The sequence below is a fragment of the Macaca thibetana genome, chromosome 1 (assembly GCF_024542745.1).
Source record: "Macaca thibetana thibetana isolate TM-01 chromosome 1, ASM2454274v1, whole genome shotgun sequence".
Classification (NCBI taxonomy): Eukaryota; Metazoa; Chordata; class Mammalia; order Primates; family Cercopithecidae; genus Macaca; species Macaca thibetana.
Window position 1 is genome coordinate 85,921,902 of NC_065578.1, and position 27,161 is coordinate 85,949,062.

The 27,161-nt window shown below is 36.2% G+C and overlaps 1 protein-coding gene and 1 long non-coding RNA gene across 8 annotated transcripts in view; one reads left to right on the plus strand and one right to left on the minus strand.

Annotated features, from left to right (window-relative positions):
- SH3GLB1 (SH3 domain containing GRB2 like, endophilin B1) overlaps nt 1-27,161 on the plus strand; it is a 44,815-nt gene that overhangs the window by 9,947 nt on the left and 7,707 nt on the right. The window contains exons 2-9 of one of the 5 annotated variants that reach the window (XM_050774015.1): nt 1,636-1,777; nt 5,401-5,529; nt 8,448-8,581; nt 10,231-10,323; nt 14,597-14,683; nt 16,211-16,234; nt 20,719-20,808; nt 21,193-21,293. In XM_050774015.1, the coding sequence (XP_050629972.1) occupies nt 1,636-1,777; nt 5,401-5,529; nt 8,448-8,581; nt 10,231-10,323; nt 14,597-14,683; nt 16,211-16,234; nt 20,719-20,808; nt 21,193-21,293 (800 nt within the window). The remainder of the gene's footprint in view (nt 1-1,635; nt 1,778-5,400; nt 5,530-8,447; nt 8,582-10,230; nt 10,324-14,596; nt 14,684-16,210; nt 16,235-20,718; nt 20,809-21,192; nt 21,294-27,161) is intronic. The other 4 variants (XM_050774155.1, XM_050774094.1, XM_050774245.1 and 1 more) reach the window with 4 other exon arrangements.
- LOC126945625 (uncharacterized) overlaps nt 16,184-27,161 on the minus strand; it is a 72,161-nt gene continuing 61,183 nt past the window's right edge. For all 3 annotated transcript variants that reach the window (XR_007722520.1, XR_007722514.1, XR_007722508.1), the window contains one exon: nt 16,184-17,642. This is a non-coding gene — a long non-coding RNA (uncharacterized LOC126945625). The remainder of the gene's footprint in view (nt 17,643-27,161) is intronic.

The following is a 27,161-nucleotide window of genomic DNA, read 5'->3' on the forward strand; positions in this document are numbered from 1 at the left end:
TAAGGTGCTAAAGAATTTTTTTTAGATCATTCTTTATAGGTGATGTTCACCTGAGTGAAAGGTATTCCCTTTCTTCCCTTCCTATTGGTCGCTGTATCTGGGAGTTATTTTATCTAGCCATTGGTGGTAGACTTTGAACACGTAAAAGTCTAGTAGGAGGTCTGTTGCTTAGAATCTCCAGGGATCTGTAAAGACTACAGGGTTCTCTCCTAAGAATAAGGTTGCATAGTTTATCCAGCTGACCTTGGGATCAGGGTTTGCTTTTGCTCAGTGCCCAATCCTCCAGCTACACTGCAAGTTTATGGGCTTAGGCAGTAGCTTTGGAACTGTTATATTTGGTTCCACCCACTGGGTCAGGGGCTGGCTATAGACCATTCTCAATAAGACCCAAGGCTTTACAAAAGCTATTTAAGCTGTTATTTCTAGCCCCTAAAGAGGGAGCCTCAGTGGAGATTGTAACCAGAAGTCTAAGAATAGAATTCTAGAGGACCCTTCAGCTCAAGATGCTGATAATAACCTGAAAGTATTAAACCAAGAAGAAAGATACTGAAAGAAACAATAAAACTCAGAAAATAGAGTAGCAAAAGAGATTTTTAAGAAACAAAAGGAGAAAAAGGCAAGGTGAACACTTTTGTCAGCCATAAGTGAGTCATTACTGAGCACAGAATTAGTGCTAGTGATATACCTGTGTTAAGATGGGAGAAAGCCACATATTCTAGGGGAAAATAATGCATGATAAACAGCTTGAGTCATCACCTCTAATGTTTAATTAAAAGTATCCAGAAGGCTCTAGATCTACACAGAATCCTTTTACCTCTTTATTATTGTATAGGCAATGCTACCTTTTCTCAAATACCAGTATATTCAATAATAAAAAGTGATTGTTGAGTATGTTTAACCACATTTTATGGTTAAAAGATGTCTTCATAGTATGAATAGGATATGTTCCAAAAGTTAGTCTATAAATAAATTGCTGGAACATATCCTCAGCAGCTTTATAAATGACAGGTTTTATGGTATGTTCTGGGAAACTATCTAACTAGGTGTTATTAAAGAGCTAATAAGACATAAACTACAATAAACATTAACAGCTCTTTTAAAACTTAGTAATTACAAGGCACCAAAGTGATTTGCATACACAATCATACTTAATCCCCCAAACACTATAAAATATGTATTGTCTCTCTTTTGTAATAGAGGGTACTAAAGAAAAAATATTCAATACATTGCTCAGGTCACACAGCAAGCAACGAAGTTAAGATTTGAATTCAGATCCAACTGACTCAAAGCTCTTACTCCTTACCATTAATCGTAGTCTACCTAGAATAGGTAGTTGAAATAGTTACACGCTTTATATACCAAGAAGTACACTTAGGTTTTCTATAGAATTCATACCATACATTTTAGCAGAACTAAGGGTATGTGATGACTGTAAGGTAAGGTCATCCACAAAAGAGGTATGGATAAATTACATAGGAGCAAAAAAAGTATTCATAAGCAGTGGCTTACAAAGCTGGAGTATGATTATTTGTATGTTTAGGATTGTTTAGCTTTGAATTTGCTTTTTACTTACTGATATGGTTCCCTAAAATTTATTTGCAGTATATTTAATTTTTGTTTTACAACCAATAACAGTTCACAGAAGAAAAGCTTGGCCAGGCTGAGAAGACAGAATTGGATGCTCACTTAGAGAACCTCCTTAGCAAAGCTGAATGTACCAAAATATGGACAGAAAAAATAATGAAACAAACTGAAGTGTTATTGCAGCCAAATCCAAGTAAGAAACTCTACCTCTTGTGTACCTTAAGTACTATTAGTGGGTTTTTTAATGTTAAAAAAAAAGTTTTAATGGCCATCTGAAAACATAGGATTTTTTTATTGTAGCTTCGGGGTCTGTGGGGTTTTTTGTGTGTGCTTTTGTGAAGAGGAAGTGATATAAACAGTTACGTACCTAACAAATTTTAAAATGACATTTTTTCAGTCTTTTATAGAATCCTTATAAAAAATCTCATTTTTAGGCAGTGACTTTGAATTTTAAGATTTATGAGGAGGTGTGTATATAAATATGTTTTCCTTTTTCATCTAGGGAAGAATTGTCCCTAGATAATTAAGACAAAGTTATATAGATGCTTAACTAGGTACCATTTTTTCTGTTTAAGTTTTCGTGTGTGGTTTTTTTTTTTTTTTTTTTTTTTGAGACAGAGTCTCGCCCTGTCGCCCATGTTAGAGTGCAATGACGCGATCTTGGCTCAGTGCAACCTCCACCTCCCAGGTTCAAGCAATTCTCCTGCCTCAGAGTCCCAAGTAGCTGGGATTACAGGCATATGCCACCGCGCCCAGCTAATTTTTTTTTTTTTGTATCTTTAGTAGAAATGGGATTTCACCATGTTGGCCAGGCTAGTCTTGAACTCCTGACCTCGTGATCCACCTGCCTCCCAAAGTGCTGGGATGACAGGCGTAAGCCCCTGTGCCCAGCCTATGTTTAAGTTTTACATTTTCACGTAAATTACTTCGTTTGATTCAAACAACTACTACATTTTCAGATTAGTCAACTCAATAACATTGCAGTTAAGGTGCACAATAATTGTTTAGTGAATGAAACTCATGAGTTAGTATCTTGTCCAAGGCAGCATAGCTAATTAGAAGTGGAAATTGGACTAGAACCTATCAACATCCAGTCTTTTCACTGTGAGCTTTGCATATCAAAACTGAAGAACAAAGGTACAATGTATGCTTTCCTTCTTTTTTTCCCCAATATTTGGGATCATGTTGTGATATGACATATGCTTGCTTTTAGATACTAACTTAAACTCCAAGCACTATACAAATACTAGCAGTCCTCTATCATTTTAGTTAAATGGTAGTGACTTTTTAAATATGCCTTTTGGTTGAAAAACTTAACTGTTAAGTTCTGTGCTCAGTACCTGGGTAACAGGTTCATGTGTACCCCAAACTTCCGCATCATTCAATATACCCAGGTAACAAACCTGCATGTGTACCCCTTGAATCTAAAATAAAAGTTGGAAATAAACAAACAAAATAAGCTTTTTGCACTTTGAGTGAGTCCTAATGTCCTTGGACACCATGTAATATTTTTTATTCATTTAAGGCCATTTAAATTCTACACTCTGGCACTTTTATCAAAAGTAATGGACATTTTTCCTCTTGTTCTAAACATATTTTTCTGATTGGCAAATAAGCTCATTCACAATTGGTAAACAGGGAAATAAAATACAATTCCCTCCCGCCCCTGTTTTGTGCCAGGAAGTAGTAGTAAGAATTGTTTTTGTTTTTTGTTTGTGCTCTAGGTTTTTTGTTTTGTTTTGTTTTGAGACAGAGTCTTGCTTTGTCACCCAGGCTGGAGCGCAGTGGTGCGATCTTGGCTCACTGCAACCTCTGCCTCCTGGGTTCAAACAATTCTCCTGCCTCTGCCTCCTGAGGGTCGCTGGGATTACAGGTGTCCACCACCATACCCAGCTAATTTTTGTATTTTTAGTAGAGACAAGGTTTCTCCATGTTGGCCAGGCTGGTCTTGAACTTCCGACCTCAGGTGATCTGCTCACCTCAGCCTCCCAAAGCCTGGGATTACAGGTGTGAGCCACCATGCCCAGCCAATGCTCTGGTTATTAAGTTACACAGGTTTTGAGTGGCCAAACCCAACACTCCTTTTCTTGTAATTCCTGTGTTGTTTTCAATGTATGATGATCTGGAAATGGGTTTTTCAAAAATATGTTATGCAGAAATATATATTACATTGTAGCACAATTGCCTGCATGTTTTAAGATTTTATTGTAACCTATTGAAATTAAATATTTATTAATATACCAAATATTTTATTAACTGAACGAAGTCAACATAAGATTCCATTTTAAACTTTTGACCAGATAGGTGGAAAAGCAGTCAAAATTAAGAATCAGAGTCAAAACACAAAACTTTTTTTTTTTTTTTTTTTGAGACAGAGTCTCACTCACCCAGGCTGGAGTGCAGTGGCACAGTCTCTGCTCACTGCAAGATGCGTCTCCTAGGTTCAAGTGATTGTCCTGCCTCAGCTTCCTGAGTAGCCGGGATTACAGGCATGCGCTACCATGCCTGGCTAATTTTTTTTTTTTTTTAGTAGAGACAGCGTTTCACCATGTCAGCCAGGCTGGTCCCAAACTCCTGACCTCAGGCAATCCGTCTGCCTCAGCCTCCCAAAGTGCTAGAATTACAGGTGTGAACCACCACACCGGGCCAAAATGAAGTTCTGAAATTTAACTAGTATCTTCTAAATGGTTATGTTTTAAAAAGCTCTTTTTGGTTTTAACTATTTAGAGATATTTATGCTTTAAAACTTCTGATTTTGTACTAGAAGCTACCACAAAAGCAAGAATTATTGCCATACTCTATTTTAGGTATTATAACTAAGCCTTTTACCAACTCCTGAAGTGTTCTGTTACTGGTTCAGCTCATTTTTGAAATTTTCAGTGCACTATGTGAAACTTCCACATGCGTAGGAATCTATGTGAGGTACTTAGAAGGAACCTATTTGACTTAGCTTCGATTTATACTTAATCAGTTTCTGGAAACTTAAGCCATTTTCTCATTTGTTCCTGAAATACCTCTAGGTTGGACAGCATTGTAAATGTTAATGTCTTTGGTCTTAAGCATTTTGCTAACCAAGTTGTTTATTCAGCTTTTATTTTTTCCCCCTTTCCATGTGTTCTAATGTTCTGTTACTGCATTTAACCTTTTGTATTTTAAACTTTTTAATGGTGAAATATTTTGAGTGAATGCATGCTCAGAGATAATATCTATACACTTGTGTACTTTAAACATAAACTAAAGCCAAGGCATCATATTGCTGATCTGTCTGTAGACTATTCCACGCCTGGATTGTTCTATTCCTTAAGCACCTGTGTCTATATTTAGACTCTAGGCAAGAAAAAGAGAGAGCAAATGCTCATGCTAAAACTGTTAGATGTAAGTCTTTGGTTCTTCCAGGTACTTTATATCTGTATTTTCCTAGCCAGAAATCCTGATTTTGAAATTATGAACATACATTCAGAGTAAAAATTAGAGTTAAAATGCTACAAACAGGGCAAAGACACCTTCAATAAATATTAAGTGAATGAATCAGTCCTTTTCTGGAACTTAAAATCTTGTAGAATACTCAAATAATTATTTTATTTTATTTTAAAATGCTTTTGTGCCAAAATATTTTATCAAATTTCTAAAATATAATTTATTAGTTATATAATAGTCTAACATAAAATTTAAAATACATATTTATTAAGATATGTGCTGGAATGAATGCTAACTTTATATTTAGGAGATGATAAATGGCTGCTGATAGGGGAAAAAAACAATCTTCTAATTAGTTTTGCTTTTAGAAATCGTTGGTAATTTTAACCTTTCTCCTAGATGCCAGGATAGAAGAATTTGTTTATGAGAAACTGGATAGAAAAGCTCCAAGTCGTATTAACAACCCAGAACTTCTGGGACAATATATGATTGATGCAGGGACTGAGTTTGGCCCAGGAACAGCTTATGGTAAGTAAAAAGCAAAAAGTTCTGTTAAAGGATATCTTTATGTTTAGATAGAGATGTCATTAACATATTAGTAGGCCGGGTGCGTGGCTCACGCCTGTAATCCCAGCACTTTGGGTTGCCAAGGCAGGCAGATCACGAGGTCTGGAGATCGAGACCATCCTGGCTAACACAGTGAAACCCTGTCTCTACTAAAAATAACAAAAAATTAGCCGGGCGTGGTGGCAGACGCCTGTAGACCCAGCTACTTAGGAGGCTGAGGCAGGAAAATGGCGTGAACCTGGGAGGCGGAGCTTGCAGTGAGCCGAGATCGAGCCTCTGCACTCCAGCCTGGGCGACACAGAGAGACTCCGTCTCAAAAAAAAAGCAGTAGAACTGGTTTTAACTTCAAATTTATGTTAAAAATTTTCGATGAAGTGAGAAATATAGGCAAATGTATACAGTTAAATTTATTATTTAATATATTTAAGCATATATTTAGTTATTCAGAGAATTCACATCTTTTTTAGTTCTAAAAAGTTAAATGAATTCTTCACTTATTCTCCCAGTGATCTTACAATACCTATGTTGTAATACTTATGATATTGCACTTATTGTTTGCATATGTCTCTTCATTTTTTGAAAAAACTTTCTTAGGGCTTATTTTATGTTAAAGGTACTTGGCACATAATGCTTGAATTAATCAGTGCTTTTGCTATAATTTTGCAATAATGTCAGTAACCAAAAAATACTAACTATTGTTATCTCTGGATGTTTGGATTACATTTCATTTCTATTTTTCTCTTATGTATTTCAACTTTTCTATAGCCATGGTTTAGTTACACTAGCTCTATTAGTTGCTGTACAGACTTTAAATGTATAGCCCTGAAGCTCAAAGTTACACATCTTTATTGTCACTCTGATCTGATTTTCTCATAACATGAGATTTTCGGTAGCTTCTTTTCCTGTTGTTTATATCTAATAATAATTCTCTTTATACATCTGCAAGATAATGGTCTTTGGGTATGAAATGGTAGGTAGATTAAATTAATTTCTACACATAGTTCTGATTTACAGAATAGTTTATACATTCTAAGATTAAATGAATTTTAAACTTTAGTAGTTATCTTTATATCAGAAAGAAGTAACCTAAATATTGTTGAATGCCACTAATCCATTGACAGGCTTTTTTAGATACACAACTTTGAAACTTCTACATTGTGTTCTTCAAAATCTAATTTTTAAGTCTGAAAATGCTTAGAACTTCAAAATAAAATTATTTCTGAATTTTAACTGTTAATTTTTAGAAATACGTTACACATTAAACAGATGTTTTATTGCCTGCTTGTGCCAGGCTCAGTTAGATGCTGGGATCGTAAAGTTATGTGAAAGAGACCCAGCAGCCCCTTCCTTCACCAGACTGAAGAAGGTTTTAGCAGAGCATGAACATTAGTAAAGGCTTCTAGATTTTCTTCCCTTTTAAATCTGCTTAATCTGTTTGCACCTCTAGTAATTCTAGTGAATGTACTCTGGTTATCAGAATTGGACTTTGTGAACCTATTACCTTATTAGTAATTAATAACTAAAAATTGAGTATCGCAGGCATGGGCTAAGCATTATATAGTATATATATTTACATATTAAGTAAATTTTCATTTATATCCTGCTTTTAAGATAGATTACTTTCATTTTAAAGACAAGGAAACAGGTTTGGAGAAGTTAATAATTAATCCACAGTCACAGCTAGTATAGTAATTCAAGTAAAGATCTATTTGTATCCAGTGAGGGAGCTCTTAACTACTATCCGTATTACCTTCCTTATCAGTCAGATCCAAGCTTATTCTAAAATGAAGGGATTAAGAACCTCGGAGCTAAAGCTTATTCAAAGTAGAACTAAGAATGGAACTCTGATCTTGGGGTCTCCTTTCTTTCTACTCTACTTTCTACCTCTACTTTTCTACTGTACTTACCCTATTTAAGTATCAGAGTATATGTATTGCAAAAGCATGGATTTTTTTTTAACTTAAGATACCAGTATGCACTATTATTTATAGACACTTGAGATGATAACTACAAGGATGTAGAAACAGAGGACAAATTGTGACTTGATCTATTGGAAGCATTATTCTTTTATAAGTATAACCATAGTCACCCCTCGGTATCCATGGGGGATTGGATCCAGGCCCCCCACCCTGAGGATACCAAAATCCATGGATACTCCGGTGTCTTATATAAAATGGCATAGTGTTTGCATATAACCTATGCACATCCTCCCTTGTACTTTAAATCATCTGAATGTAAATGCTGTATAAATAGTTGTTATGCTGTATTTTTTTAGGGAATAATGACAAGGGAGAAAAGTCTGTACATGTTCAGTACAGAGGCAACCATCTTTTTTTTATTTTTTATATATTTATTTTTAAATAGTGACAGGCCCCGCTGTGTTGGCCAGGCTGGCCTTAAACTCCTGGGCTCAAACGATCCTCCTACCTCAGCTTCGAAGTAGCTGGGACTACAAGCACATGCCACCACTGTGCCTGGCTCCTCAGCCATCCTTTTTTTTTTTTTCCCCTGAATATTTTTGATCTGTGGTTGGTTGAACCCATGGATGCAGAACCCATAGATATAGAGGGCCGACTACACTATTTGAGCTGTGACCATAAATATTTTGGGGTATATCTGCCTTCTTTAGTCCCATTGGTAGAATTGGTACAATTACCTATACTACAATAGGAAGTTTATCTTTGTCTCCTTCATTTAGACACTTATACTCTTAAATTTACTTTTGAAATAAAACTACCTTAATTACAGTTAATTCTATTTGATTTTACTTACAAGTGACAGCTAACTTTTAAACAAACCAAATTGCTGATTTATCTTACATGATTTTATTTTCTGATATTACCAGACAGCGATTTTTTAAAAATGTTTTTCCTTTGCAGGTAATGCCCTTATTAAATGTGGAGAAACCCAAAAAAGAATTGGAACAGCAGACAGAGAACTGATTCAAACGTCAGCCTTAAATTTTCTTACTCCTTTAAGAAACTTTATAGAAGGAGATTACAAAACAATTGCTGTGAGTTGAAAAGTGTCCGCTTTATTTAGTAGAAGCATTTAGATGTATATTTATACTTTTTAATGAATAATTTGGCCTCTTCATGACTGTGTAGATGTAGTGGATTACAAAATTAAATAATCCAGGTCGGTACATGTTCACCAGAACACAAAATTAAACCAAAATAAAGGACTACTGATACATTTACTCCATTTGTGTGTCCTACAATGTTACTGAGATGCCTTTATCCCTTTTCATTCATTACCAACACTAAAATCTACAGAGAGGTTCCTGGAATGATTATGAAAATACGGTCTAAAATATCACCATAGTATACCATGTAGCTCTTCATTTTTTAGGATTTTAACTTATTTTCTTAGAGATAGAGAATGAAAATTTTCTAAGATTTTTACAAAGCTGCTATTATAAATACTTCAAACTTTAATTTACAAATTTCTTATTACAATATATTATTGAATATTATAGAAACTTTCTATATGTTCACAATGGATTTGTTTCTGTATAAATATTTGGCCTGAGACAGAAGAACTACGAAGTTAAAGTATGATTTAAAAGATATTAGCAGCCAGGTGCGATGGCTCACGCTTGTAATCCTAGTACTTTGGGAGGCCTAGGTGGGTGGATCACTTGAGGTCAGGAGTTCGAAATCAGCCTGGCCAACATGGTGAAACCCCATCTCTACTAAAAATACGAAAAAATTAGCCAGACGTGGTGGCAGGTGCCTGTAATTCCAGCTACTCGAGAGGCTGAGGCAGGAGAATCGCTTGAACCCTGGAGGCAGAGGTTGCAGTGAGCCAAGATCGCGCCTCTGCACTCCACCCTGGGGGACAGACTAAGACTCATCTCAAAAAACGTAAAATAAAATATAAAATAAAATAAAATAAAAGTTAGCTTAGTGCAATGAAATTTGACGTATGGAATCTTAAGATCAAAGCAAACTGAATTATAATAAACTTACATATTATACAGAAGCTAGAAATTCCTGAATAATTCTAAGATACTATACTAATGTTTATTCATTATTCTGTAAATTTGAAATTCCATTTTGGAGTGGTTGGGTTGCATTTGGTGCTATGACACATTAAGTGCAGCCTGCCCAATCCTTGAGGTGTAGGACACCAGGCATCAAGGAACCTCGCCCCAGGCCTATGCTTCCTTCTTTCTAGGCACCTTCTGGATAATCTGTAACAATTTGAAACAGTTTTTCAATCTGGCCACTAATGACATTTTGGGCTTCAGGATTCCTTGTAGAGATAGACTTGTGGAATGTTTGGCAACATTTCTGGCTTCTGGCTAGCAGAAGCCAGTAACATCCCTCCACCAGTTTTGACAACCAAAAAGGTATTGCCAAATGTTCCCGAGGCGGGATAGGATCACAAAATATTAAAACTGATATTCCTTTTGTTTCCATCATTGCCTGCCATCTTTCCCAGACATTTATAATGTTTCAATTATTTTAAAATTTAAAACAGTAACAAGGGGATGGAAGGGAGGCCAGATACCTGAATGGTAACTTTATAGCCAAGTTTGTAATCATAGATCTTTATCAAATGATACATACGTTTACTAGGGAATAATACTTTAAATGTGTATGCTCTTACAAAATTTTAGCATCTTTAGCCTTTATTTTTTCTTTTCTATATTTATAGAAAGAAAGGAAACTATTGCAAAATAAGAGACTGGATTTGGATGCTGCAAAAACGAGACTAAAAAAGGCAAAAGCTGCAGAAACTAGAAATTCAGTAAGTAAATAGAAAAATATTTTTGATTAATAACTTTAAGATTTGTAAAATATTTTGCTAATATACCATGAAAGATACAGACTATTAACTTTAGGGTCTTGTTTTTGTGCTCTCTAAACAAATTTATCAGAACTTAATACATCCAAATCAGTGCAAAGTAGTCGTATCGAAAAGGTGATATTCATGGCCAGGCACAGTGGCTCATGCCTGTTATCCCAGCATTTTGGGAGGCTGAGGCAGGCCGATGGCTTGAGCCCAGGAGTTTGAGACCAGCCTGGGCAACATGACACAGCCCCGTCTCTCTACAGAAAGTACAAAAATGAACGGACATAGTGGCACCCACCTGTAGTCCCAGCTACTCAGGAGGCTGAGATGAGAGAATCTCTTGAGCATGGGAGGTGGAGGTTGCAGTGAGCCAAGTTTGCACCACTGCACTCCAGCCTGGGCAACAGAGCCAGACCCTGTCTTTAAAATAAAAAAAAATATATATATATATGTATATGTATATATGTGTGTATATATGTATATGTATATGTGTATATATGTATGTATATGTATATATATACACACACACGTGATATTTAGCTGTACAGCTGCTGCTAAAAAACAAAAATTATGGTAGCTCTTAATGTTGGGTCATGTTTTTTTAAATATCCTCAGTGGTGACAAGTATTTTTGGAGATAGATTTATTATAATTGGAAATAGCAAAAAAGATAGTAATTAAGATGAGACTCAAGTTTGAGAATACTTGTATTTGACTTAAACATTAGTTCACTTCCCTTTCCACACACTGCTCAAACTAACTAAAAGAATGTTTACCAAGAATAGTTCCAAAACCATTCAAACGAACAGTGGTAGTATGGACTTTCAGGCAACGATGTTGAGTGAGAGGAAACTCATTTGGATAAATAAATTGTAGTATATATTCCAGAAAATCTCAGAATATTGAGTAGGTATACATTAAATATAATAATTAATTTTTTCTTTAAAGATTTATTTATAAGCTTTTTAGTTAATCCAAGTTATACTGTCTATATTGTCATTCCAGAATTTGAAAACATCAGATTTGAATTGTAATAACTTTAAAATAGTACAAAATAAGCCACGTATGAATTTTTTAGAAGAAGCTAATAAATTAATACTTAATTTGAGCTATGGTATATTACCCCGCCTTCTGTTTTGAAGTCACTACCACTGCCAACATCAAGAATCACTGCCTTCATGAGCATACTACCACAGTGCTGGTACTGTCTTATAGTTCTCTTGTTTGGGGGATAAAAACGTTGAAAATTGGTTTAGAGTGAAATTTAAAACTGATTAACTTGGTATTGGATAGTAATGTCTTATGAGACTACCCCAATACCTTGTATGAGCAGAATAAGTTATTTTTTTCTATGTTTTTTTTTTCTTTTTTGGAGACACTGTATTAGTTACTGCTAGAGAAGAGCTATCTTTGATAAGACATTAATTCCAAATTTACTGGCATTTTCACTTCACGGTTTATCATTACATCACCACCACAAACAGCAAAACTTCCCTAAACAGACTATCTGCAGCATCAGAACTTTGAAAATGAACACTGTAGATAGCAGGAGACACTGAATTCTTTTATTAGTTTCTAGTTGCTAATAATGAATTTGAAAAGTAAATTATAAACTCGTTTTTAAAGATAATAATTTCATAATCAGGAACAAACTTAAGGATCGTCTGGAAATAAATATTTTAACTGGGACAGAATGTCTTTATTCAAGATGCCTACATGTGCCCAGTGATAATTGTGGAATAAAAATACTGTTACCAAGTTTCAGTGCAAAACTTTGTTTAATTAGCACTATTATAGGAATGACAGTCTGTTTTTCTACCTGGAAAAGTTCCGGAAAGCACATATAGATTTAACAGTGTACAAAGTCCTTTAATATTTCTAAATTATTTTACCACTATTAAAATATATAGGACCTAAATATAATAGTAGACCAATTTTGAGAGATGTTTCCCTTTTGAGATATCTGGAAAAGATCTTGGCAATTTTTCTCTGCTGTGTATTTTTGAGGATAAAGGTTTTTTTCCTATGGGAATTTATGTTTAAAGTAAAAGATGATACAAATGATTTTATTCAACAATTTTATTTATACACAGCTCTTCTAGAACTTATGTATTACATAAAGCAAAATTTAACTCTAGCCAAATACTGTTTTTTTAGTCTAGACAAAGTTCAATTTCCTGATTTTAATTGTATTTTTCCTCTAGATAACCAACTCGTTTTTCTTCAAACTTTATAGCAGTAAGTCTGAAATACTTTGGGAAGAAAAAGTTCTCTTAGTTTATTATTACATAAAGCCTGGAGGTATGCCTGTATTTGGTGATCCTTTTTTTCCCCCTTGTATTTCTCTTCCATTTACTTGAAGAATCACTAGGAGTTTGGGTTTGCTTTTTTTTCCTTCTTTGATACATTTCCTGGTTCCTAGTTGGCAACTGAAGTGGTTAATCTAACCTTAGACTTACTTTGATTTCACATCTTTATAAATTTCCATGGATTAATTATTTTGTAACTAGTTACTCTGTCAGTAAGGTTTGGGATCTCTCCATATTGGCACTTTTTAAATAATTTACTTACTAGTTTCTTGTGACTTTTTTTGAGTTCTATGTTTACTAGATGCTAATTTTGTACAGGGTACTCTACTGAGGAGTTCATAGATAAATGATGTAAAATATCTGCTGCTCTCAGTTCACTATATGGTATAACAGATCAAACTTTTTGATGATTTAGCCCTATCAGTAAAGAATTTCTGCTTGTATCTAATATTGCTGTTTTATCAGTTAGCATATTGAAGAATGGTAAAGCAACATCAAAGTCATTTCCTTTTTTTTTTTTTTTTTTTTTTTGAGATGGAGTCTCGCTCTGTCGCCCAGGCTGGAGTGCAGTGGCGTGATCTCGGCTCACTGCAAGCTCCGCCTCCCGGGTTCACGCCATTCTCCTGCCTCAGCCTCCTGAGTAGCTGGGACTACAGGCGCCCGCCACCGCGCCCGGCTAATTTTTTGTATTTTTAGTAGAGACGGGGTTTCACCGTGGTCTCGATCTCCTGACCTTGTGATCCGCCCGCCTCGGCCTCCCAAAGTGCTGGGATTACAGGCGTGAGCCACCACGCCCGGCCCATCAAAGGCATTTCTCAGAAATATACCAATTAAGCAGAAAGCCAACTTTAATGTTTCACAATGAACAAAAACACAGTTTAGAAAAATAGATTGTTTATATGATAAAACATACCAGAGAAGCAAGAACAAAAATAATTACAGGTTGAGTATCCCTAATCCAAAAACCTGAAATCTGAAATGCTCTAAAATATGAAATTCTTTGAGTGCCTTTATGATGCTCAAGAGAAATGCTTATTGGAGCTTTTCACATTAGGGTTGCTCAGCCAGTAAGTATAATGCAAATCCAAAACCAGAAATTTGAAACACTTCTGGTCCCAGGCATTTCACCTAAGGGGTACAAAACTGTAATGCATTTCAATTATAAGGCACCTACATTTACTAATCCAATTTTAGTCTAATCTAAACTTAAAAATTATTTTACAGTTGTAGTAATGTTAAAGATAAAAATCAGCCGGTTTCAAAGCTCTTCGGTGTTTAGTGGTTTAGGCCTCTGTTATTTTGGGACATCCAAATTTGATGGAAAATATTTCTTTAACATCATACAGCAAACTTAAGCATTTCCACAGCAGTGTAAATCTTTAATCTGTAAACTCAATAAATTTAGAGCACCATCATACAGCCTTTAAGAACACATGTTTGAATTTAAGGTTTATTAGAAATACAAGGATTGACATGCCTTTAAGACTTCAGAGTATGCCAAGACCTGGCTGAGGCTGATTGAAAGAGAATGTGGTTGAAGGCATCATAAATTCATAAAATAGAAATGATCTTTGAATAGGAAAATTTAGGGTAGGCAGAAGGACTTTCTTAGTGAAAATTTAATAAAAATTGTAGGTAACTGACAGTTTTAAAAATGATATTTTCCCTAAATGATTCTCATTTAAAGTCAAGCATCAACATATTTTTTTGTTTTGAAAATTTGAATATTGGGGAAAAAAATGAATAGGCACCACTATATGCAGTTTCATAGAACAATAAATGTAGTGGGGTTTTTTTAAGTAGAAAAAATATTTGATTGGCTCTTTTACTTGTTTAATGTGTTATTTATTGTGCAGAAGTAATTTGTTTCACTGTGTTCATTGGTATAATGTGTTCTTTGTCTCTTACTATGAACTTAAGCAACTAAACTCAGCTCGCCTTGAAGGAGATAACATTATGGTAAATTTCTCTTACATGCTCAACTTCCTGCATGTAAAATGGCTGAAGGTTTGTTGGCCTACTGTGTTTTCTACATCTTGAATAAAGTGCCTTCTCTTGCTATTAGCTGCATGTAAAATTTTGAAATAATTGAAACCATGTATTCATTATCTTTAACAACAAAAATATGAGGAAAAAATACTAGCTGAAGTGATACTGGAACTTTATATAGTGCCTTTTTGCACTGAGTAAAAGATGCTAATTTAAGCTGGCATTTATATTTTCACTTTTGGCAAAGAAAATTAACAAAATATACTTAAAGAAAGGTGTAAGGTAAACACTTTGACTTTGCTGCTCAGTAGCTTCAAGATTTACCTTATTTTCACCCAAACTCAACATAGAATTAATTTCTTCTGCCATTTCAGGCCAAGACAGACCCCATTAGATTAGGTACTCCTGTAACGGCCAGGCTTGTTCTCCATCCAGTGCTAACTCACTTACAAAAGTTTTGGTGGAATGGTGATAGCCTTGGGAAAGAATAGAGAATGCAGATTGTTTTATGGTATGCAATGTATATGTTGAGCTTAGTTTGAGAAAATGTTTGAACTATTAGAAGTTTTTTATTTTAGTAAAATAGAAAGTTGTAAAATCTGAACATAGCCAACAGTTGTACACATTAGCCAATAAAAATGTATAGATATAGTGTGTTTTATTTCTAGATATATTACTTCATTAGAAGTATCAACGGATCTGCAGTACAGCTAATAAACTGGCAATTAATTGGCTGCTTTCATTCACTAGCATTAAACTAAAAGCAGGAAAGTAATAGGAAAGATTATTGTACAGAATATATAAAATGCATTTTTGTTTTTGTTTTTTTAAAAACTGTAATTACTGAAGCCCTGGCTGAATTAGGGCTTACCTTAGATAGCAAGAGAATGCATTAATGTGTTTCCATTGTCCTATCTATAGGTAAATGAAAAGGGTGAGAATATTTCAGTCATTGCTAATTTAACATATAAAGCATAGCTTTTCTTTTTGTCTCAGGTAAAAACATAATTAAAAACAATTAGCAGGACTTTGTTTCATTAATCATTTGTTTTTACTATTAATGTAACCTACTTATAGTAAAATATATTTACAGCTGGTAATTTTATATTTATTATATCTCCAGCTTATTGTTTCTCTCCAAAAAGGCTGTATCAGCAGCCATTAATCCTTGCTTTGCTTCATTTCCTAAAATTTTATAATTTATACTTAAATGAGAAATTCGAAATCATTTAGTCCAAATCTCTAATTTTCCAGATGAGAATACTGGAGCTAAGAAAGATTAGGTGTTCTCAATTTGGGAAAACTGTTAATTTATAGATTTAGCGTAAGATTTTAGAATTGATAGTAATGATACATATAAAAGTCATACTTACACAGTATGTTAAGCTGTACTGATTTAGTTACTACTGTGTTTAATCTATTAATATTATTCTGAAAAAGAGTATGCCATTTAAACAAGTATTTATATTTATCTATACTAAGTTGTAGAAAATAAATTCCAACTTTCATGCTCTATATTTTTCTCTAATTTTTAATGCTGGCTAGATTTGGGCAGAGGAGGTGACAAAAGTAAGTAAATTATTAAACTACAGAACTATGAAACAAGAATTTAGTTGACATTGATTCAGTAAATATTTATTGGGCAACCACCATGGGTCCAGTCACAGTCTATGTTACTATACCTTATAAAATCTGAAAATGATGGGTATGTTCAGGTCTCTTTAACTAATAGAAGCTCCACCAAGCAGTTGAACAATGCTGCAGAGATGTGGTTTGCACACACACTGATAAATCTTAGATACCTGTACTAAGTGGTAATCTTACAGTTCCTTACTATAGAAGGCAGGCGAAATGCTTGTTAATTATTTTTTTATGACAATTTTAAAAATGTAAAATATAGTTAACACCATGTCCTGTATCTTCAGAGAATGGGATGTATCATATTTCGCACAAATGAATTTTTTTTTTTTTTTTTTTGAGATGGAGTTTTGCTCTTGTCGCCCAGTCTGGAGTGCAATGGCACAATCACAGCTCACTGCAACCTCTGCCTCCTGGGTTCAACCAATTCTCCTGTCTCAGCCTCCCAAGTAGCTGGGATTACAGGTGCCTGCCACCACGCCTGGCTAATTTTTTGTATTTTTAGTAGCGACAGTTTTTTTCACCATTTTGGCCAGGCTGGTCTCGAACTCCTGAATTCAAGTGATCCACCCACCTTGGCCTCCCAAAGTGCTGGGATTACAGGCATGAGCCACCTCACCCAGCCACAAGTGAATTTTTTAGGTAACTGAAGCTTGTTCTCTCCAGCACCAAAGCTAATTTTTCTCAGTCACATTAGTTGAAAAATCTGTAAAAATGTATTTTACTGCTGCATTAAATATAGGATAGCAAGTATTTGATTTTACTATAGTTAAGGTCATTATTAACATTTATTATACTGTTAACAATTGAATTTGTTGTTTTTCAACTATGTTGTCTCTTCCCTCAGTATCAGACTTGTTTCTTGTAGAAGTTGTCTGTGACTGCTGCTAGCAGTTCTTCTGTCTGTGTTACCATTTCTAATCGTCTGTGGGCTGGGAAAGCAAGTAATTAAACAACAATTTAAGGGATAAAATTAGAAACTGTAGTACATGCAGACTTGTTTCAAATGCTTTTTGAAGTCTTCAGAAGCATTTTTCATTTCCTTCTTATGTTAGGGCCTACCAAACTCTGACATCTACATGAGGATAACACTGGGGGCTGAGGACAGGTGATGATTGTGGCCCCTGACAAGTAATAGCTTTATAAACTTTAACTTTTCTTTTCTGGCTTTGTAGGATTGATTATACAGTCTGTTTTATGCATAGGTTGTAGAGCTATTGATTCTATGACTTGGATCTCCAGTATGAAATTCTTACCTTAAGCTCTTATCCCCCTTTGTGAAGTCTGTTCATCAATTTAGTTATGGTTCCACACTGGATTCTGATTTCTTCCTGAACTTCTAGCATGAAAAGGGGCAGAGCAACACAGAAGAGAATATAGGTTGAACAAAAAACCTAGAATGTCTTCCTCTTTGGCGTAAAGATATGCCAGAAAATTTCTGACTTGATTTTGCAGTCTCAGCAAGTTTAGGAAATAAATTGATACAATACATGGGAAGAAACTCATGAAACATATTATATACGTATATATAAAATCTAAAGGAACCTATCAAAATGGATTTGAGGGGTTTTTTTCTTCTACACGTCACTTCTGACATTTTTATAATTAAAATGTATAAATGACCGGGCGCAGCGGCTCATACCTGTAATCCCAGCACTTTGGAAGGCCGAGGGGGGCAGATCACCTGAGGTCAGGAGTTCAAGACCAGCCTGACCGGCAAGGTGAAACCCCACCTCTACTAAAAATAGAAAATTAGCCAGGCGTGGTGTCCCAGCTACTTGGAAGGCTGAGGCAGGAGAATCCCTTGAACTTGGGAGGTGGAGTTTGCAGTGAGCCGAGATCAGCCATTGCACTCCAGCCTAGGCAACAAGAGCAAAACTCTGTCTCAAAAAATAAATAAATAAATGAAAATGTATAAATGTTAAAACTTTATATTCCTGGAGTATTTTAAGATTTTAAGCCATATGAATAGTAAGCAACACTGATCAAGATAGTCACAGCAAATGCCTCAGAAGCATTACCAAAATTTATGGCTTACAGAAAACCCAATCATGATATCATGGGCCAACAGATTCTTGCCCATCTTCCAGTTACATTTAAAAAAAACTCTTCTAGCTTACCTAACCCATGTTATGCTATCATGTAGTCTAGTAGCAGTTATTTTTAGCAGTAGAAAGTCTCTTCCCTTGAGATTTTTTAGACGACAGAATATCAGCCCTTTCTTATCTATCTTTCTAATGTGGATAATTTTCTTCCAAAGTAAATTGATTATGCTAAACCTAATTTAAATTTTTTTAGCTTCTCAGATCAATTATGAACAGTTATATATGCCAGAAGTATAGATGATTTGGGACATTTGACTATTTGAAGCCACCCAACATGCACTAAAACTTATTCCAGAAATGAGATGCATTTTTCCCTATCATCTACCCTCTCTAAATAAAGTCTAGATTGTACAGAAGGACCTCCTAAGCTTTGTAACATGGTGCCTTTCTTCATGATTAAATTTTACTCAAACCTAGAAAGCTGATCCCTCATCCTTAATGAGATCATTTGATATTTTTTATTCAGTGTACTTAGCATTAAAATATTATTTCCACTTTAGTCTCAATCTTCCTGGTCACCTTAATCTGCTACCTAGTTTTTTTGCTTACACCTTACCTAGAAATAATGTCAACTAGTAGGATTTTTCTGCCATTTCTACTAAAGACCATTAAATCAAACCATACTTTCACAATCAAAGACCTATATGGGACTAGCCTAGTTTACTTATGAAGTGCATTTATTTTTGATTTGCTGTATTTACTTCTGTCACTCAAAGCCTTTTTGTATTCAAGCAGAACAGTAAATAGTGCATGTGTAACATTGATGTGATTGGTTTTCCTTAACGCTCTCCTTAGGAAGAACATTGCTTCTTTTTTTCTTCTGGGACTTTTTTCTACTTCATACTAGCTTCCAAATGAAGCTTACTTTGTCCCTGCTATCAAAAAACCATGGGTTCTGGTTTTAGTCAAGTAAATTCAATTTCGACTTTTGACTTACTAATTCAAGCTTATTGCCATAAGTCCAAGCTAGAGGTCAATTCTTAGTCCCCCCTGCTGGGGTTGTTGCCAGTGGGCTGTTACAGCAACTGATTATCTACTTTGCTGCTGCTTCCTTGTAGACTGGCTTACTAGGTTAACTATTGCTAACAAAGGGTGAGGAGAGGGAGATGAGGCCTGAAAGAAAAAAGTTCATACCTTGTTGTTTTTTTTTTTTTTTTACTTTTTATTACGTCTTGGAAATGTCATAAAGCATTTGCATAGGTGGAAAATGCTATTTGTGCTGGAGAGGTAGTCAAACATATCATTATAATGATGATGTTACCAATGATAATGCCCAGTGGGAAATAAGCTAACTATTCTGAGTAAGCTGTGAGGTTTTATTTCTCTTTCCCACTTATTAACAACCAACTCTGACTAAAGATTTGAGAAAATGTTTTTTGCCACTATTTGCTATTTTTAGATCTTGTTGATTTTTCAGTGAACTGTTTTGTCACAGCAGTAAGCCTCTTTTATCAGATGGTTGAAACCAATAGTGGCATACTATTATTCACATCTCTTCCCAGCTCCACAGTATGTGACTTCACCTTAGTAGCTGGAAATCAGCTGTGGTGGTAGTATTTATGTCATGAAAATCTGGGTATGAGAGCTTTTTTTTTATTTCTTGGAGAAGAATTTAACAGCATACCACTGATTGAAGTTCAATCATAACTTAAAAAGCTTTTTAAAACCCTAGTGTATCTTAATAGTATTCTGCTTAAGGCATTTTTTATGCATAGTTTGAAAAGAAAATGTAAAAGGAAGACATTTAAAATGTAGGACAAAAAATCCTTTGAATGAACCTAAAAACTGTGGTGCTAGCAACAAGTGTTTGGCAACTAAACGCAAGGTGAAAATCCTATGGCGTCACTCTAAAGTCTTTTGCATTTGAGACTGAAGACTCTTTAACTTCAAAGTAAAAACTATAGTAATAATTGAGAATTTTTTGCAGCAATATTATTTTATACTTGTAAAAGTGGTCATCTTAAAATTTTGTAAAATATTAAAATTTAGCAAAGTTGATACTAGAAAATTTATGAAAATGTCTTGACTTTCTCTTAGTAGTTTTTCTAGGCTCTTAAGAGTGTATTATTAAGCTTTAGTGTAACAGATTCTTTTGAGTCAAGTACTGGAATCAGTTGTCCAGGTGGAGTAATACAGAAAAGCTAAGGTCTAGAAACCAGGGAACCATTTTAGATACAAAGCAGAATTGGGGAATTGCCAGATTATAACTTGAGGTTTGTTTGGGGCATTTTTTTTTAACTGTCTAAAATAAATGTGTATAAGATGGACTGAGTCTTCTGAAGAGATTCTAAAACTATATTCTTATTTAAGTCTGAACAGGAATTAAGAATAACTCAAAGTGAATTTGATCGTCAAGCAGAGATTACCAGACTTCTGCTAGAAGGAATCAGCAGTACACATGTGAGTATTCATTCATTGAAAATTCATCTGGAACAAGACTTTGGTAGTCCTAAGGCAATTTTGGGAGGAAAAACTGAACTTCTCAGTCATTCATCAAGGAAATTTAAATTGTTACTTTCCAATATATCCGAAGAAATATTTAAAATTTTTGTTTACATCTTATCACCTAGTTCTCCCACCCTCATTAAATATACAGTTGGTGTTTATTGGCTAAGCAGAGTTTGCTAGTGTACTGTTCACCAAGGCCAATCTTAATAAGCCTTGTAGTAAAATGTTAGATACTGGTGAGTCTACCTCAGTACAATATTGTGGTCTGTCTCCCCCTTGCATTTGCCATTTAAGTTGACTATAAAGATAAGAACTGACTATAATTTTCCTTCACAGGCCCATCACCTTCGCTGTCTGAATGACTTTGTAGAAGCCCAGATGACTTACTACGCACAGTGTTACCAGTATATGTTAGACCTCCAGAAACAACTGGGAAGGTGATAATTTACTTTTCACATGTAAAGAGGAGAAATTCAAATTTTTGCATATGAACTAATAGTAGGGATGAAGATTAGAGGAATTAAAAGCTCTTACTAGCTTTCTTAGAAATAGTTTCTTTTTTTTTTTAGGAAAGTCATTATCAGAATTCTGAGGTAACAGAATATTTTGAGCTCTTCTGGCACAGAGGCATGTTAACAGGGATGAGAAAAAAAAAGTGAATACCTTTTCAGTGCTGTAAGGTTAAAAGTGTTTCAAAGTTCACTTTTTTCCTGCTACTAATACTTTTTGCTATTGGTTGAGGAAGATATAATTCAATTGACAGTTACCCTTAAAGATAAACTAATTTATACTTACTCATTACTTATTTGTTTACTATATTGAAAAAGAGAAAAGTTTTAGAATATTTCGTAAGACCTCATATCTACCGATGTGATTGAGTATGATAATATACTTTAAAAGCAAAATGATAGTATGTAAAACACATAGCTCAGTCATTCATTCATCAAATATTTATTGACTGTCTGCCATGTGCCAAGCACTGTTACATATTCTGGGGTAATATCAGCAAACAAAACAGGCAAAGATGCTTGCCTTTATGGAGCTCACATTATAAGGTGACACTGAAAATAAAATAATGTTTAGGGCAAACATGGTCTCTGCTCTCGCAATACTTAGCCTAGGTAGAAATACAAAGCAAGCCATTGGTAGTCAGGCCATGTAGTTGGCAGAAAAATAGAAGGTGCCTGGTACTATGAAGGCATCTAACTGTGACTGAGGTACATCTAGCAGAGTTTCCCAGGTGAAGTTATCTTGGTAGGAATAATCTAGATGAAAAAAGGGACAGGGATGAATATTCTAAGCAAGGAAGAATATGTATATAAAAAAGCCACGAGAGAGAGAGTAGGGCAAGTTCAGGGAACTGACAGTAGTCCATTCAGGCTGGAGCATAGTGTTCAAGAATGGAATGGTAGATGAATCTAGAGGAGTTAAGCAAGGTCATACCATGAATGGCCTTTAAAGTAAGTTGTTGTAAGGAGTTTGGAATTTATATAGTGAGGAACCATTAAAACAGGGGAGCGATATGTAGCATTTGAAGGAAGAATATCAAAAAATCGTTTCAGGGGATAAGGTAAATAAAGTTACTTTGGTGTTTGTTTCTGCACATTAACACTTCAAAACTTGGCCTATAACAAAATTGGGCACATCCATGAAACCAATTTTGAACCTCAAAAATGAATTGCAGCCTAGTCATTAGTTATTTTAATACGATATACAGAAGCATTTACATATCTGTATATTTGAGGTTTTTTTAGTGGTAATATCTCAAGGCAGAACACCACTGTATCTTCACATCATTATAACTGTTTTAAGCCCAAGAAGCCTTAGTAATTTTTTCCACTTTATCCTGAAACTCTGGAAGTGCAGCATAGGGGTTGCTTATACTTGCATTCTACTTAAAGCCACCCTATGCTTAGGACTCGGCCATTTAAACAAAATCCAGTTATTACGTTATTACTGCACTTTGAGATAAGCTCCAGCAATACAAAGTAAAACCAGTGCTACTATTCTAGAAGAGAAAGTCTAGCTTATCTCTCCACCCTCAATTATATTATTGCTAATGACCAATGACACTGGGGGAAGTTTTTAAGATAATACATGGAAATATTCAAATATAGAACTTCACAAATCATCCAGCTCCACACTAACACATTCAAAAGCTATTTATGAAGAACAGAACCAGATTGTATCGTTAATAGTTGCAATAACAGTACCAACAGGTAGTAGAAGTAACTGAATAACAGCAATCACTTTGGCTGAGCCTAAGTTGTGCATAGGTGCTCTACCAGACACCTCATGTATATTATTAACTTTATAATCCTCACCACCAAATGAGGTAGGTACTATTATTATCCATATTTTAAAGATGAGAAAGCAGAAGTACTAGTCACAAGATTAGCAATTTTTTTTTTTTTTTTTTTTTTTTTTTTGAGACGGAGTCTGGCTCTGTTGCCCAGGCTGGAGTGCAATGGCACGATCTCAGCTCACTGCAAGCTCCGCCTCCCGGGTTTACGCCATTCTCCTGCCTCAGCCTCCCGAGTAGCTGGGACTACAGGCGCCCGCCACCTTGCCCGGCTAGTTTTTTGTATTTTTTAGTAGAGACGGGGTTTCACCGGGTTAGCCAGGATGGTCTCGATCTTCTGACCTCGTGATCCGCCCGTCTCGGCCTCCCAAAGTGCTGGGATTACAGGCTTGAGCCACCGCGCCCGGCCGATTAGCAATTTTTTTAACAATTGGAAGGCTTTTACATATCACGCTCCAGTGGCTTAATTGACATTTTTGTAGAATGAGTAATTGGTATGATTTTTTAATGTATCAATAAAAGTTCTTAGAAGGCAAAAGTGGCCTTTCAGTTCATTTTTTAAATCTTAACTCTGCAAAATTGACATAGGTAGACTGCAGTGGCTAATCAAAGGCTAAAATCATACTAGTAGATTTGAAAGTAAAATATGGTTAGAGAACTAAAAAAGCTATGTGTATATACATATTCATATAAGTAGAGCTTTTTCTTACCTTCAGAAATGTATGTATTTAATCTCTGCTGAAGAACTGAGTTCACTGAGGAAGGGATACTAGGAGAGGTGGTTAATTTTAGAGAGGAAAAGCTATATTTAAAACTATTTCTTCTTATCATTAAAACCCTTTATCCATCAGAGAAACATTTGCTTTTCATTTTTAAAATGCACTGTTCCAGATGTGGAGGATATAGTATATAAATAAAATAACCAAAATTCCTGCCTTCCTGGAATCTACATTCTATATGGAGGCAGAAGGGAGCAGAAAAGCAATATGTATATAAATTATATAGTATATTAGAAGGTATTTGGTGTACCGAAAAACATAGCAGGAAGCTACTTTGGTCTGAGTAGAGAAAGATGTGAGAAAGCACGCATGCAGGCATCTGAGAGATGCTCCAGGAAGAGGGTGCAGCGAATACAAAAACCCTGAGAGCGTGACATAGCTGGTATGGTCAAGGAACGGCAAGGAGGGCTTGGCTAGAGACGAATAGAGGAAATGTGGAGCCAAAACATATAGGGCTTTGACTTTGGTCTTTACTCAGAGATGAGGAGCCTTTGGAAATTTTGAGCTGAGGAGTGACATAATTTTAGGCTTTAACAGAATCATTCTGGCTGCCACATTGACGATAGGTGTTGGGTGGAAGCTGACAGATCTGTTTCAAACTTACTGCAATAATGTAGTGAGTAATTCAGTCAGAAGTTGGCAGTGGCTTGGATCGGGGTAATTGTGGTAGATAGGATGGAAGTGGTCAGGTCCTGTGGGTGGTTTTTTTTTTTTTTTTTTCTTTTTTTTGAGACGGAGTCTCACTGTGTTGCCCAGACTCGAGTGCAATGGCACAATCTCTGCTCACTACAAGCTCCTCCTCCTGGGTTCACACCATTCTCCTGCCTCAGCCTCCCAAGTACCTGGGACTACAGGCACCCGCCACCACACCCGGCTAATTTTTTGTATTTTTGGTAGAGACAGGGTTTCACCGTGTTAGCCAGGATGGTCTCGATCTCCTGACCTCGTGATCCACCCGCCTCAGTCTCCCAATGTGCTGGGATTACAGGTGTGACTATGGGTGTATTTTAAAGTCAGAAGCATTTGCTTGACAGACTGTATGTATGTATATTGAGCACAAAGATGTCAAGAATTATTGCAAGGTTTTGTTTTGTTTCATTTTGTTTTTAAGATGGAGTTTCACTCTTCCAGCCCAATCTGGAGTGCAGTGGCGCAATATCGGCTCACTGCAACCTCTGCCTCCTGGGTTCAAGGGATTCCCCTAACTCAGCCTCCCAAGTAGCTATGATTACAGGTGTGGCCACCATACCCAGCTAATTTTTTGCATTTTTAGTAGAAAAGGGGTTTCACCATGTTAGCCAGGCTGGTCTTGAACTCCTGGCCTCAGGCAATCCACCCGCCTCAACCTCCCAAAGTGCTGGGATTATAGGCATGAGCCACCGCGCCCGTCTGCAAGTTTTTGACCTGAAGGAATAGGGAGTTGTGGTTAGTTAAAATGGGGAATGCCAGAGGAGGCAAAGATTTCAGGGATGGAGGTGTGGGAAGTATGTCAGTTACATTAGAAGCCCAGTTTTAAATATGTTAAGTTTGAGATGTATGTTAAACATTTAAGTGGAGGTATCCAATTTTAGGATATGCAGGTCGGACTTGGATTGGGGGCGGGGTGAATTAGAAAAATTAGAGAGTTGTCAGCATATCAAAGATATTTAAATCTGTGAGACTAGATAAACCCTCGAAGAAGTAAGTATAGAGAAAAGAGGAGGATCAGGGACTGAGCCCTGAAGTACTCTAGCATGGAGAGTTGAGGAACAAGGCAAGGAGGATGATAAGGAGTGAGGCAGTGAGGTAAAATGGAAACTAAGAGTATGGCCTGGAAGTCAAGTGAACAACATGTGTGAAAGTGGGAGAGAACGGTCACTGCATAGGTCAAGTGAGAGGAGGACTGGGAATTGACCATTGGATTTAGGAACATTAACGTCATTGCTAACCTTGACGAGTGGTTTTGGTGAAACAGTAGGCACAAAGTAATGTTTGTAATGTAAGAGACTGGGAGGAGAGGAATTGTGACTGTAAGTTTAGGCAGATCTTTCAAGAAGTTTTGGTGTAAAGAGGAACAGAGGAATGAGGCAGTAGCCAGAGGAGAAAGGGGTGTCTAGCAATTTTTTGCTTGTTTTTTAAGATAGGAGAAATAAGGACATGTTTGTAAGCTGATGGGAATGATACAGTAGATGGAGAAAATATGATAATGTGGGAGGGGAAAGGGAAGAATTGGTAGAGTGATATCCTAGATAGGCAAAAAGGAATGAGATTTTGTGCACATGTGGAGGAATTAACATCAGGAGCATAGACAGCTCATTAAAGAGTTTCCTGGCCGGGCACAGTGGCTCATGCCTGTAATCCCAGCACTTTGGGAGGTCAAGGTGGGCGGATCTCTTTTGGGAGGTCAAGGTGGGCGGATCTCTTGAGCTCAGGAGTTTGAGATCAGCCTGGGCAATATGGCAAAACCCTGTCTCTACAAAAAATACAAAAATTAACTCGGTGTGGAGGTGCATGCCTGTAGTCCCAGCTACTCAAGAAGCTGAGGCAAGAGAATTCTTTGCTTAAGCCCGGGAGGCAGAGGTTGCAGTGAGCCGAGATTGCACCACCGCGCTACACCTGGGCAAAAGGAGTGAACTCCTGTATCAAAAAAAAAGAGTTCCTGATTGTTCTTTTGTGGCTCACGCCTGTAATCCCAACACTTTGGGTGACCAAGGCAGGGGGATCATGAGGTCAGGGGTTCAAGACCAGCCTGACCAACATGGTAAAACCCCGTCTCTACTAAAGATACAAAAATTAGCTGGGCGTGGTGGTGGGTGCCTGTAATCCCAGCTACTCAGGAGGCTGAGGCAGGAGAATCGCTTGAACCTGGGAGACAGAGGTTGCAGTGAGCCGAGATTGTGCCACTGCACTCCAGCCTGGGCAACAGAGCGAGACTCCGTCTGGGGAAAAAAAGGAAGCAAACTCATCAGCTGAGTGTAATGGTTATGGGGAGAACTGGTGAAATTTTGAGGATGGGCAAGAGGGTATGAAATAGTCATCAGGGGAATGGAAAGTGAAAGTGAATGGACTAGAGAAATGTATCATTGCCTGGTGGCATGTGGACGCACTTGAGGTTCCTAATCATAAATTGAATGTAAAACAAAGCTTTTCTGTGTTTCTCCTGTTAAAGTAGACGCATGGATACCGAGCAGGTAAATAGGTTTTTACCAAATGAGTACAATGAAGTGAGAGGCATAAGAAATGAG